The sequence below is a fragment of the Aphelocoma coerulescens genome, chromosome 2 (assembly GCF_041296385.1).
Source record: "Aphelocoma coerulescens isolate FSJ_1873_10779 chromosome 2, UR_Acoe_1.0, whole genome shotgun sequence".
Classification (NCBI taxonomy): domain Eukaryota; kingdom Metazoa; phylum Chordata; class Aves; order Passeriformes; family Corvidae; genus Aphelocoma; species Aphelocoma coerulescens.
In genome coordinates, this window is record NC_091015.1 from 119,951,875 (window position 1) to 119,966,132 (window position 14,258).

Genomic DNA, 14,258 nt, shown 5'->3' on the forward strand with positions numbered 1-14,258 from the left:
AGAAGAATTTCTCAAAGAAATCTCAAACTTGTTTCCTCTTTTAAAGTCTGGATTATGGCTGGCAGCTTTTATTCTTAATGAAATTCAAGTTTAGATTAGCTTTGCACTTGAGGCTGTTTATCACACTCCTGCCATCTACAGCAAAATCTTTCAAATATTAAAGAGGGTCTAATATAATTAAGGTTGGTTGAAGCTACCCTGAGAGCCAAAAAAAAAAAAAAAAAAAAGTCAGAAGCTACATAATCACTGCATTTGCAGTTGTTATGAAAATACAAACACATCAGTTTTGATGACAGAAGTCCATTGTTTCAAAATTCATCACACAGGTCATTATTTCAAAGATATTAGAAAGAAATAATGAGTCAAACTGTTAGCCTGTGCCTGAAAGAAATACATACAAGCTACTTTGCACAAAATTCTGTGCATACTTCTATGCACAACATGGAATTAGATAATGCAGTTTTTCTGCATTTGAGACACTTCAGCCTTTTCTAAAGCTCCATAACTGAAATTGCCTAAACTGAAGTACTTTATGTACTACAGTAAACTAATCAAACTGTTGAAGTAATTGCATTACTAGTATCACATGCTGGCTTACTATACACAGATACCCACTAAGCTTCAAAAAATTTGAGCTTTCACAAGTGCATACTATATATTACATGTCCTCAGTTCCTACATGCAGGTAGTTACACTCCAAGAGAAAACCAGCTAAGTATCAATAATTGTAAAAACTGCTCAGAGTAAGGGCTGTATACTACTGTATATACTTCCACTGTCACTATTTTGGGTCCTTCCAAACCAGGCCTATCTTAATGTCACAACAGTCAGTTATCTCTGTTACATGTAGATAAACTGTAGGAGTGGCTCTGCCTCTCTGCAAAGCCTCCTTTCTTCTATCACAAAAACCTGAATAAACACCAACTGCTTCTAGCCTTACACACAGAGGAAAATAGAAATATACCTTCAGCAAATCCTCTACCACAACAGCATGTCCAAAGTAGCAAGCAAGGTGAAGAGGTGTCCAACCCATATTAGATTTACTTCTGCCTAAAAGACAAAACAGGTAAATTAAGTTTTGATCACACAGCACAAAAGAGATGTTGTCATGTGCTTGGAGGTTGTAATGGATGACCACTCTTCACAGTAGCAGAGGAGCAAGGAAGCATCAATACTATTCATATTATTTAAATTACTAAATCAGGAGGCAGTTTGAGAATGCTGGATTCAAATCTTAAACAAAAAACAAACACACACAAAAAAACCCAAAAAAACCCCAAAAACCAAAAAGCCCAAACAAAAGAACCCCACAACTTTCTGAAAGGGGAAAGTCATGTAGCCCAACAGGGCAACTTTTATCCCATGTAACACCTTTCAACACTAGCAAGAAGCTTCAGCTACTTTCATTCTTCATTCACTATGAAAATGGCACATGCAAGTACATTTTTCTCTTGTTTATCAAAAAACTCTGGTTTACACAATTTTATTTTCTTCACACAAATGAGAGGTAAGACAACCCATCCTTCAAATAAAGGATTCAAAATAAAACAGGTGGAACGACCTAATGTTGAAGCTTTTTGTCAGCAGTTTTTTTGTTGTCTTGTGCTTTACTCGGTTTTAATAAAGACAGCCTAAGTCACGAACTTCTTTGAAATCTTTATGTGCAGTAGAACTCATGTATCATCTACAGCTCTAAGCTGCAGAGTGACAAATCACAGACAGGAAGCAGGCACAAGAAAATACGATTTATGCTTTAAAGAGCATTTAAAACATGACCTGGAGGACTGGCTGTATGAAATTCAACAACTCTCCTATAATCACTTCTTTAAAAGCAAGATATTAAAGCATTAGAGATTACTAAGGTTAACAACCCACTTTACTTTCCAACTGCAACACTCAACTGTATTAAGCAAAGGCAACTTGTGCTTTGTTTTTACAAAGCAACAGACCCACAGCATTACAGTGTCAGCTGAAAGCTATCATTTTGTACATGGAAGAAAAATTAAAATAAGGCAGTAGAAATTGTTTTGAAATTACTGCCACCATTAAGTTTTCCCCTGTCATATAACCTCAGGTACTGAGGCATGGAACACACACAACATAAGTTTGCCCTGAGGAAACAAGCCACAAGCACAAAGAAAACAAACTGTTCATCTTGAAAGTTCATCATCTTTTCTGCTCTCATATTAAAAATTAACATTAGAATGCGGTTCAGAGCTGAAATATTTTCCCATTTCTTATAACTGTTTCCAGCTAACATTCCTGCCCTTTATTGACAATTTCTTTTGTAATTTGATTCTCTTTCTTCTCAACTCCTGTTGTTTCCAACCCCAGATTTACATTTCTCCCTCATTACAATCTGGCCTAAAACGGAGCTCCTACTCTCTGTCACTGATAGGCCAAAGTATCACAGAAGGTAAATATTGTGTGGATCACTAACTCTGGGGCTATTTATGTTGGATAACACACTAAAGGGACATCACTTGTGCCTCAGTCCAGTAGGGAATAAGATTCATTCAAAGAATACAAAAGAGATTTGAGTTGCACTGAATTCATACAATTAGCCAGAACAGTCATTAGTTAACAGCCCTGACAAGATGGTGTTGCTGCCGAGGAATCCAGTCATGAAAAGAAATAACCAGGAACCTGTCCAGATTTGGAGTTCTTACTGAATAAAGTAAGAACAGACCCTTGTTCTGCATCCACTCTGAATGTTTGCATTTCTGATGTTAGCTGACCTTTTTTTTTTTTGAGGTGTTACTTCTCTTCAAGTGACCACAAGTGTTTGTACCTTTTTTGTTATTATTTTAAATCATGACACCATTACGCAGGGGAGAATGAAAGGATAGGAAAGGAGAAAAAAAATGTAATTCCATTAAAAAAATAATTCCTCTCTCCCTTACACCCAGCTCTTTGCTTTAATGTCAGTTAACTCTAAGTCTCAAGTGTCACCATTTGTTTAGAGAATGGAGACAAGGTAGGCAGTAATTTTCCAGCTGTGGGCTGCTAGGCCATTGTGCAGTCATTCAAATGTGTATTTTGCCATAGCATGCTACTGACTGTTAACCTTACCTTCCAGATTTTTTTACTTTGCAAATTCCTAGATATGCTATTTTCTTGTACTTAATGAGAATGAGCCAACAATAGATGGCCTTAGAAAACACGATTATTTTGGATGAAACCTGGGTTTGGTACTGTTTTAATGCAGATACCCTCTTTCCAAAGCAGTGAACTGAGGAACCCAAAAACAGAAGTTCAGATAATTTGGCAGGATTTTCCTCAAGCAAATCCTGCTTATCTGTGAGCACTGACAGGGTAGAATACAGTCACAACAGAGCAAGTGCAGGAAGCCTGAATTTATTTTCTCTTCCTTCACTTTGGCTGAAATTGTGATGTTTAGGATCACTGTTGTCAGACTTGACTTATGAATATACAGCACACCCAGCCTCAGATACAGCTCCACTCTGAAAAGACAAGGAGAAGATGTCAAAGACAGGCTTTGTCACCCAGGTGCATTAACTTGTCAGACCTACAGCTACCAAGGCACACCCTGCAGGAAGTTTACACGACCTCTAGTACAGCCTTCCACCTGCTCCAGAAGCACTTTATTCCAAGCCACGTGGCATTGCCATATCAGATGCAAATCCTGAAGCTCTGAAGACATTCCCCATGCCCTGACTTTCTAGGGACATCTATTATCCAAGGTAATGACAGAAGCACAAGAAGCTGTCAGGAAGAGAAGGAAGATTGAGGGCTGCAAAAAGACAGTCTATAGTGTGTACTTTAGTTAATCATCAGGTTGTTATGCAATTAATACCTGGTAGTACCCAACAGATCATAACTTGTAGCAAAACAGTATTGCTGTCAGAAAGCCGGGGTGTACAACCCGGTGTGCCATGACCTTCTGAGAGAGAGTGTCCTGCAAGGAACAACTCTTCCAGGACGATGGCAGGCCTCCCTGGGCAGCAGGGGATTTCAGCAAGTGTAGCGATTTCTCACTGACAAGTGAGTCCAGCTCTTGTCATTCAGCTCTTTGTGAAATCACCCAAGGCCAACTCGGGGATAGAGAGACAGGAGCCTTGTATGGCAATTCCACAGAGGTAGCTTTTATGGTCCAGCAGCCCCTGTGAAGGGGAGGCCAGGGACAAAGGCTCCCTGCCAAGGGGCAGAAACAAGGAGCTTTTTATGGGAAAGGCAGGGGGTGGGGTAGAAACCAACTAGCCAACTGGGTACAGGCTATTACCATATAGAAACAAGGCACGCTGGGGGTGGTTCACGTTGTCACCATGACCCAGAGGAAGGTTGCTTATCTCTGGGGAAAGTATTTTTGCCCTCAAGCCTTTCTCCTCTAAGGAAGTGCAGAGGGCTCTCGTGCCAAGGGCTCACAGCCCTCTACAGCTCCCCCTTCTTTTACCAAGAACACCTCCCCAACGGCCTTTTTAAAGCAGCATAAAAAACATGAGAACATAACCAATACAATAAGAATTACAATGAAAATCTACACAGCACCCTTAACTAAAGAAAGTCCCCACCCTTGGAGTCCCCATTGTCCAAGAAAGTTGTTGACATTGTCTGTGATTTTTTCTTCTGTCTTGATTTGGTGGACTTGATCTTTTAGCAGCTGGATGTTCTGTGAGATGGAGTCACTACGTGATGTTAAATCGAAACAGCACATGCCTTCAAAATCTTGACAGCCATGTCCATGGGCTAGGAGCAGGAAGTCGATGGCTGCCCGGTTTTGCAGTGTCGTGTGTCTGGTGGTTTCTTCATCTCGGAGGAGGTCGCTAAGGGCAACAGATGTGGCACTGGCCTGCCTGCTAAACCAGCACCCAAGGTAATTTAGTTCACCAAGGGCTTTAGCAGTGGCTGCCTAAGGTCGAAGCAGGGAGACTGCTACCCTTTTTTCTTTACTCCAGTCAATAACTTGAGAATCACAATTTTTGTCATATTCCATATACGATTGTTTTTGGCGTGCCAGTTTGTGTGCCGAATTATTCTTTAAACCTTGGAGTTTCGTGATGTTTGGGGTGACGGTAATAAGCTGGCCAAAGCTACAAGTACCCCCTTGAAGGCATGAGGGGATCCCGGCTCATGCCCTGTCTCCACAAATAAGAAACACTCCCCAGGGCAACCCTTTGGGATGGAGTGAGGATGAAGAAAGTGTATGACTGATGTAATTGCACCAATTTGGAGGATTATAAACTTTGTTATTTGGTGATACACTTTTTATGGGTAGACCTAATAAGGTCAAGATGGTTCAAATGTTGCCCAGATAGTTTATAACAAAATTGCACATAGTAATGAGCTTTGGAGGACCTCAGTAAGTCCAATTCCTGGGGTTTCTCTGGTGCTTGTGGAAGAATCTTGGTCCACTCATCCCAAATGTCTACCGGACTGGGTTTCTTACCTGTATATGGGTATTCATGTGCTGCTAGAGGAATCCCTACCAGGCATGTCGACAATGGGCTGTCTAGGTTGCCTATGGACAGGCACAAGTTATCTTGTTTTAATGTCCTTGCTAGGGTCACCCAGATATTATGGCTGGGCTGTGGGACAACCAAGCTGAGGGCCTGTGGCGTTGTGAGGAGCGTCCAGGCAGCAGTGAGGGCAGCACCAAGGTAGATGGGTCTCATCTTTGGACAGGGATGGGGGCTTCTGATAGGGAATATAAACGAAAATTTGTTAGCTTTGAGGTGAAGGGGAAGGGTTGTCTTCACTTTTTCTCCCTCCTCCCTTTCCAAGACAGAGTAGCTTGGCTAGTGAGGAGGCAGAATGGCAGGGGTAGTTATACAGCAGCTACTGTTTGGCCTGAATTTTTCTTAGACTGTTTCCAATGGAATACTCTGAGAGCAGAGTAAAACAAGTCAGCCTCTGAAAAGAGACTGCAGAAGAACAGAGATTTAACTCTGAAGTTTCACACTAGAGCAGTTCCCCCAGAAAACACTAACTAGACTTCTATGTCCTCTAACATTTAGAAGAATTGAAACTTCAAAAGCAGAGATTTCACTGTAAACAAAATCCATATTTGGAACTAGTTTAGGTTAAATACAATATCATGAGCACATTCCTTCTAGCTTCCTAGAGCCCCCATTAGCAAGCAAGTATTAACTAGCTGGTATGTATTGTTAAACTAGAAAAACAGCTAAGCACTATTTTTCACTTCATTACCAGAGTCTCTTCTATGCTGCAGACCTTCTGACCAGAGACCCATTTGCTTGATATAATAGATGGCAGATTATGCTATTTCATTATGCTTTTTTGACTTCAGATTATGTGCAAGAACACATCAGAGACACTTTGAAATCTCTTCTAAGCACAAGAGACTTCAAGAATTTATTTATGGGCACTGTTGCATGAATCTTAAGGTACTTTTATTCCAACTGTTTAGGCACTATGCATCTTGAATATTTACCAAGGACATACTTCTGAAGGTGGAGGACTTCAGCTTCATCAAGGTCTGTTTGGTTGCCCTTTAAATTATGAACTAGCTCCACAAAGATGAAGTAGCAAGAGCTTGTGTTTCACAACTTGTTTTTCTGAGGCGAGTACATTAACCATTGAAAAAATCAAAACATGGCTGAGTAGTCAAACAAAAGGATAAGTAAGCTCATGATTAAGAATGAGACTTGGGAAAGGGATAGAGCTTGTTCAGATAACAGGAATCCCTGCCCTTTAGGGCAAGGGTTTCCCTTCTGTTATGGCTGAGAGGAAGCACAGTTGATTTCTCCCTCTGTAGCCCTTTCTTCTCAGTGCTGCTAATCAGTTAAATGCCAAACAATGGAATATCAGCCTGGGGAGAAAGAATGGGATACACATCCACTTTTTGGAAGCAACTAGAAACATAATCATGTAAATAAAGAGAAATGTAAAGCTGCTAAAATAATAAAGAAGTAAGGTAGTCTGCAATTGCTAGCAAGCTTGCAAATCCAGTACCAGTTTGAAGTTTTAACGCACAGCAAGCAAGTTGCTGAGCCACAACTGTGTTAGCTACACATGAGCAAAACTTCAGTGTTGGACAAAGACCCAGACACAGATGAAGACCAGTTTTAGTTTCTTCTCCCAAGTAACACAGTATTCTGCTAATAGTAAAAAATATACATTTGTCCCAAACATTTTTGCCAGTGGCAAAAACTGTAGCACTTCTACTGTGTGATAACAAAACACAGGACTAAAAACAATATAAAAATAAAACAAACTCACACCGAGCAGAACAAATGACTGACCTGATCTAATCTTCTCTGCAGCCCTGCTGCAGGCTATTTACCTCCCTAAACCATCCCCGGGCACCACAGTCTGTTTTGTTTAGTATTCTAAAGCTTCCAAGTTGGCATAAGCACAAACACAGGCAAAAAGAGGCACTGATTCCTTGTCTTGTTGACACTTCTAGTGTCTGTGAATTACATTGAAGTTTTCTGTATGCTGCAACTATCCATACTCTTATTATCTCTCCCCTATGCAAGTATGTCCTCAAGTCACAGCGTAAAAGCTGTTTAAGTGGGTTTTTTATTACTCTACTGAGCACTCCAAAGAAAGCAAGATTATACTATCACTATCAGTTTCACTACATGTGACTTCAACTGCGAGATTACAAACATTTGAGGAAGGCTACTAACCTTTACAGTTGATATCAAAGCTTATTTCTCCTTTGTCCAAGGTATCCAACAGCCGTTTAACTTCTTCAGCATTTCCATTTCTAGCATCATGGAGAAGCTGCTGTTCTGCTTCTGTAGTCATCTCTAATAAAAGATACGAAAGAACAGATTTTGCAATCTCTTATACTGCTGTAAGTTACTGCTTAAAATTACATCACTTTTCCCTGTTATTTAATACTAACCCTGTTATGAGAAAGGTGGAACACATTTAATGCGCAAGCTGTTGCAACAGTCCAGCACTCAGGCTACTAAGAAGCATTAAAATTCCTCATACAAAGCAGTTAAATAACCAAATACCCATGTTTTCTTGCTTCTCTGTTTTCTAGATTCTAAGGGTGGCTTGGGAGCTGAAGATCTATGCCACAAACAAGGCAAGCTTTGCTACAAGCATAACCAGTAAGCATTTGCTTTTTCGTTACAAGGCTTTCACCCTTATCCCTCAAGGTTTCCAAAGACAACAGGAAAGGAAAAGAAAGGTAACTTATGTACATTCATTAGCCCAAGTATTACTTAAGAATTAATTGACAGGTATTTTGGCTGCTGACCCTGGGGAACAGAATGTCTTTGCATGAAGGTGTCAGATAACCATCAGTGATTAGTACTATCATCTCTTGAGCCTGAGTATCTGAGGCCCTGCAACCTCGACTTCAAGGGGAATCAGGGACTCAGACAACTTTGTAGATTTGACCTTATCTTTAAGAAACACAATAATACAATATAAGTTAACACACAAATGTAAAAGATCACTAATTAATTCTAATCCTACCATTGCTCTTGAACTACAAAGGAAAAAATGGTATTAATGTCTTTCAAAGAAGGGAGAAAACAAAATCTTTTAACATAACTATGTTACAGCTCCCGACTAGACTGGGAGCCTTAGACCTTTAGGCAAGCGATACTGGTACCTACCAGGTCTGTTGATGAATACTGTTACTAAGGGATATCTTAACCAATTTTTTTCCCACACTGAAATCACAATCTGAAGTTGGTTTGCCTTTTTTTTTTTTTTAAATGCTATTACAAAAACTACCAACTGTATGAAGTTTAACAAGTGCAAGTGCTGGACTGCATCTGGGACAGGGCAACCCGGGATGTGTGTATAGACTGTGGAATGAGATGCTGGAGAGTAGAAGTGCAGAAAGGCACCTGGGGGTCCTGCTCAATGGCAAGTTGAACACGAGTCAGCAGTGCCCTGGCAGCCAGGAAGGCCAAGCATGTCCTGGGGGGCATCAGGCACAGCATCACCAGCCGGGCAAGGGAGGGGATTGTCCCACTCTGCTCTGCACTGGAGCGGCCTCACCTCCAGTGCTGTGTGCAGTTTCGGGCACCACAATATAAAAATGACATTAAGATAATACAGGATGTCCAAAGGAGGGCACTGAAGATGATGGAATATCTGGAGGGGAAGCTTTATGAAGGAAGGCTGAGGTCATTTGGTTTGTTCAGCCTGGAGAAGAGAAGACTGCTGGGAGAACTCATTGCAGCCTTCTACATTCTCATGGGGAAAAGCAGAGGGGCAGGTACTCTTCACTCTTGTGACCAGTGACAGGACTTGAGAAAAAAGCATGAAGCATGAAGCTGAGTCAGGGGAGGTTCAGGCTGGGTATCATGAAAGAGTTTTTCACCCAGAGGGTGGTTGAGCACTGAACAGGCTCCCCAGAGAAGCAGACAGCACCAAACCCGAGAGAATTCAAGAAGTGTTTAGATAATGCTCTCAGGCACATGGTGCGACTCTTGGGGCATCCTGCATAGTGCCAGGACCTGGACTCGATGATCCTGATGGGTCCCTTCTGACTCAGCTTATTCTATGGTTCAACTAGACCTAGATACAGCAATGCCCTATTTAAACACACTGCTTTTAAGATGTGCCAAGAAACTATTTTAAAAACAGCTTCAAAAGACTGTGCTCCTACAGATAATTTATTGCTGTTGATACAATAGGAAAACAAGAAGCTCTGTCCAAATTTAGTGTCTCCAGTTTAGTATGTTCACTAGGTTTACCAGATCCTGCAGTCAGTTAATGATTACTGGCCTCACACAGTTAGCTTTCCTATACTAGCAGAGGTTTTGATTGGTCCCACAAACTGTTTACACTCTGCTGTTCTGGACAGGCAGCTTGATTGCACCACGCACACTCGCAGCTTAAATAGATGCAGGGAGCTCTTCAACTTTTCTTGCTGAGTGGCTTCGATAAGAAGCCACTCAGCAAGAAAAGAGACAGTGAGAACACTGGGTAAGGAACAAAAAGCCTGTAACAGATCCTGTAATATTCAAGACTGAGGCAGAAATCTAGAACAGGACAGACTGCCAAGGAGCTAATAACACAGCAAAGACAGGTTTCCCTACCTTTTCCTCAATCAGCAAAGGGGGAGAGAGAATCCGTTTTCAAAGAATTTAACAAAGACTAAGCAAGCCCTTTCTAGCACATTTCAGAAGAACAGACTGGATCAGTCACCTGCAATCTACCACAGACAAAGGATACAAATGCCTTCTCCAGAAGTGATTAGTCAGCACTTTTGTTCATGCATGCTTTTCAGTTCTACCAGAAAATGAAACAAAACAGTACTAGTTCTTCTAGCAGTCCTTCAAGCCCTGAAGCTACTTTTTCCTTTAAAACATTTGTGGAGGCAACACAGCAGAGTTTATTGCTACTGGGGCAGGTATAATTTTCCTCAGTGAATCAGTTCTAGCAGTGTCTGGAGAATGATCAAAATCATGTATGTTAATGTATTATCAGCCTGTAATACCATCTCTGAAGCTGACTGACACAGTTTCAGTGGGACACAGAATGCAGCAGCGAGAACCACACAAATCAAAGCTAAGAGGATAGTCAGACCTATTTTTCTGGCTTAGCCATTATGGAGAGGGGGGGAAAGAAAAAAAAAGCTAAGCTCATCCTTCATTTTCACCCCTTCCCACACAGTATTGCTTTAGCCATCTCTCAGACAAGAAACACACTCCTATTATTACCCTGTATCACTTGTCAACATCCCACATACTTAGCAGGTACGAATAGCAGTGCACTTTCAACGCATTAAGAACCTGCTGTTTCCATTTGATATTGATGAGAAGGAAGAAAAGATTGCTTGGGAAAGAAACCAAGACGCTGATTCAAATAAACAACTCTTGTATGCAGCAAGGCCTGTTACGTACATGACCAGAATCTTAAACAGCTCAAGATATTCAGAAAGTTCAATCACTATATAAAAGTACTTGCATAGTTTTTCTACCACCAAATACTCATAAGGTTAAAATCACTGATTTGTTTGTACTCTTACAGCAAACATTAGCAATAGAGTAACATGCATAGTAACATGGTCTGTCTGCTTTACAGGTTTAGTCCCCAAAGACCTTGCTGTTTAGGCCAAGCCTCCAATTTCAAACACACACTGTAAGCCTGAAGCGTGCAATGATGCAGAAGAGCGACTGTCTGGCTATTAATCATAGTTAGACGGATCACTCACGTGAAAGTGTTTCTACAATTGGGGCTGGAAAGTGAATCTGCATGCAGTTACCCATCAGACAAGTGGTAAAGAACAAAGTTTCAGCTAACGAGCTAAATGACATGCTAAATGAAGCTGGCAGCAAAGAGACTCTTAACAGAACCTTTTATACTCTTGTAAATACTGTTTTAAGCAATAGGATTTGCTCTCTAACAGAGATGAGAAACCACCAACACAAGTCTGAGTGACAAGTTTAGAGTATGGAAACAAATCAGTACACAGGCACTTGCAAGCGGCGTGCACTTGCAGTGTACTTTGTACACCTATACTCCCATGCAGACAGTTCATTTGGTCCCATGACCCACCATGAAGAGACTTCCAAAATCCCCACCACAGTTTTGAGGCACCAAGCCAGGCCATCAGCACTGAGGGAGAAACTTAATTGTTTGGTTTGGAGTTACTAGCCTTAAGACACTACCAGCAGGTTAATCTATATGAATTGTGCTGCCTCTATGCAAATCTACTAGCCACTTAAGGGAGAACACATCTTTCAGTCAGTTGTGCTGCCATTATTAGCTTATTCCATTAATCAGCTGATACAGGTTAAATTGCCCTTCACAACCCCTGTTTATGCCTTGTGTCCTTGAAAGGCTTGCAGGGCAGTGTCCACAGTCACTGGTACATCATGACACAACACCACAAAACACTATTTAGCATCTTCTCTGCAGCTGAGATGTGACTGCAAGGCACTTCTGTTGAACTCATTAGGACTACCAGGGCAGTACTTGACTGCTAATTGAATCTTATCCTTTAAGAAGGTATAAAAAATAGCACTGAGATGCTCTGCTTTTATCTTCTTCTACGAGACCTATGCCAGAGTGATCCTGTCACACTATTACAGGGTCTGTCTTCACACAGCGGTTGTTTCCTACACAGAGAGCACAGGTTACCATTCTGCCTGCACACCTACTTAAGGGAGTTTTGCAGAATACTTCAAGACAAAATGCCACTTAACTACCGATATACAAACTACCAACTTTACCCCACTGCTAGGATAAAGTCCAAGCAAAAAAAAAGCTCCTTTTCTCAAAGTGATCTACAAAGATCTAAAGTACCATCCCTGACTACGAGGCAGCACTATTCATAAGACTCACCTGCTTTTGCTTTGATTTCTTCTCCTGCTGAATCCTCCAGCCATGTACACAGCCCAGAACAATGACAATATACACTAATTAGAATGAGTGGGTTTCACTCATATACAGCTAGAAAAGTAGGAGAAGCAGTACTAGCACTAGCCAACTTAACATTAAGGCTCTGAGGCAACAGCCACTGTTGCATATGAAGCTTTCTCTCGTCATGACAAACAGTAAGATTGGCAAAAAGCATAACATTGTCTAGTGTTTCAATAGATCTCCCTCTAGCAATGAAAATTAGATTCCTGTAGGAAAGGATGATACCCGCTCAGGAAGATTTTTTTACATGTCCCAGCACGCACGCACTATGATGTGATGCTTGCAAAGAAGGCAGACAAAACGCACCAAACCGCACAAACAGACAGAACCTGTCTACAAACCCACACAACACACTGTACTGGCAGGAGCTGCTCCAAGAAGAAAGACTGGCTCACTAGAAGCATGAGTGATGTTATCTAAAAGTAGTTGTTTCAGTCTTCGGGTAAAGGGTTGTAGAAGTTGGTCATGCTTCTATGACACAGTCTTCCTGTGAACGCAGCACCTCTCTAAAATCAATACACTGTTTGTTTAATAGCAATTAACACATCTATTCAATACCACTCCCAAGGAAACACTGCTTAAACTAATCCTCGTTCTTGGCCATCTCCTGGCTGTTTTCCGCACGTATTTTAGTCCGGTTACATCAAAGACTTTTTCTCAGCACAGGCACTCCGAGTAACTTACCCACAGCTCGTGCGAAATCTTACTCGGATCAGCAGACAGGCACAGTCCCAAGCAGCCAGAACTTCAGCAGAACCGCCTGGAACGGAGCGGCTCGATCCGGTCCCGGTAATGAAACACTTTTTAAGACGAGTCAGGCTCACGTGTCGCAGCAGCTGCGCTCCTCGCCTGCGGGGAAAGGTGCGCTCAGACCTGAGGGCACTGGCCAGCGCCGCGCCTGTTCCAGGAACAGCGGGAACAGGAGGAGGAGGAGGAGGAGGAGGAAGGGGCACCCACGCACAGCAGCAAGCGACGACACCGCTTCCCAAGGACCAGAGACCACCCCGGCCCCCGCCTCTAAGGCCGCCTCTGCTTCGTGCCTCGAGCCGAGCCCGGCTTTGGGCCGTCCCCACAGCCCGCACAACAGACTCCTGAGGGGGGAACCTGTGACACCCCCACCCCCGAACACGCTCCGGGCGGCTGCGGGGGAGAGGCGGCCACGGCAGCAACAAAGCCAGCGCCGCCACGGGAGGGCGGCGCATCCCCCGCCGGCCCCGCCACGGAAGGAAACCCGCTCCGGGCGGGCGGGCTGACCCGCCGCCGGCCTCGCCTCGCCTCGCGAGCTGCCGCCGCCGCCCCGCGCTGCGCTACGCGCACCGGGCGCGCTTACATGTGACCGGCGGCGGCACCGCGGCAGCTCCCCCCGCCGCGCAGGGCGGGCGGGGCGGGACGGACAGGGCTCCGCCCGCCTGGCCGCCGCACTGCCCCCGTGACCGAGACCGGCACCGGGACAGGGAGCGGCCAGGCGGGTGCCCCGTAAGGGCAGGCTCTGGGGGTCCATATCTCGCCGCAGCCGGCCCGGAAAGCCGGGAGGAGTGAAGCAAGGCCTCGCCGAGGGCGCTGCGTCCGCCCTCTGAGAGGAACGGACCCGCACCGGGCGCAGCCGGCGGCGGCCGCCCTGCCCTGGGACGGACAGTGACTCCCCTGCGACCCGGGGCTGCCCCGCAGGTACTGCCCTGTGCCCGCTGCGGTTTGGTGTCGCACTCGTTTCAGTCGTGCCCAGCGACAGGATGAGGAGCAATGGCCATAAACTAAAACACACGAAGTTGCACCTCAACATGAGGAAGAACTTCACGTTGAGGGTGTCAGAGCACTGGAACAGGTGCCCAAGGAGGTCATGGAGTCTCCCTCTCTGGAGACATTCCAAACTCACCAGGACGCGTTCCTGTGTCACCTGCGCTGGGTGACCCAGCCTTGGCAGGGGGTTGGAC

The 14,258-nt window shown here is 43.7% G+C and overlaps 1 protein-coding gene across 1 annotated transcript in view; it reads right to left on the reverse strand.

Moving 5' to 3' along the window:
• The window catches only part of OSBPL1A (oxysterol binding protein like 1A), a 79,707-nt gene extending 66,085 nt beyond the window's left edge, over positions 1 to 13,622 (reverse strand). Inside the window, exons 1-4 of the mRNA XM_069004619.1 lie at positions 13,289 to 13,622; positions 13,012 to 13,176; positions 7,614 to 7,736; positions 965 to 1,050 (exon numbers count right to left, since the gene is read on the reverse strand). Coding sequence (XP_068860720.1) covers positions 965 to 1,050; positions 7,614 to 7,734 — 207 coding nt within the window. The 5' untranslated portion in view covers positions 7,735 to 7,736; positions 13,012 to 13,176; positions 13,289 to 13,622. The remainder of the gene's footprint in view (positions 1 to 964; positions 1,051 to 7,613; positions 7,737 to 13,011; positions 13,177 to 13,288) is intronic.
• Between the last annotated feature and the right edge of the window lie 636 nt (positions 13,623 to 14,258).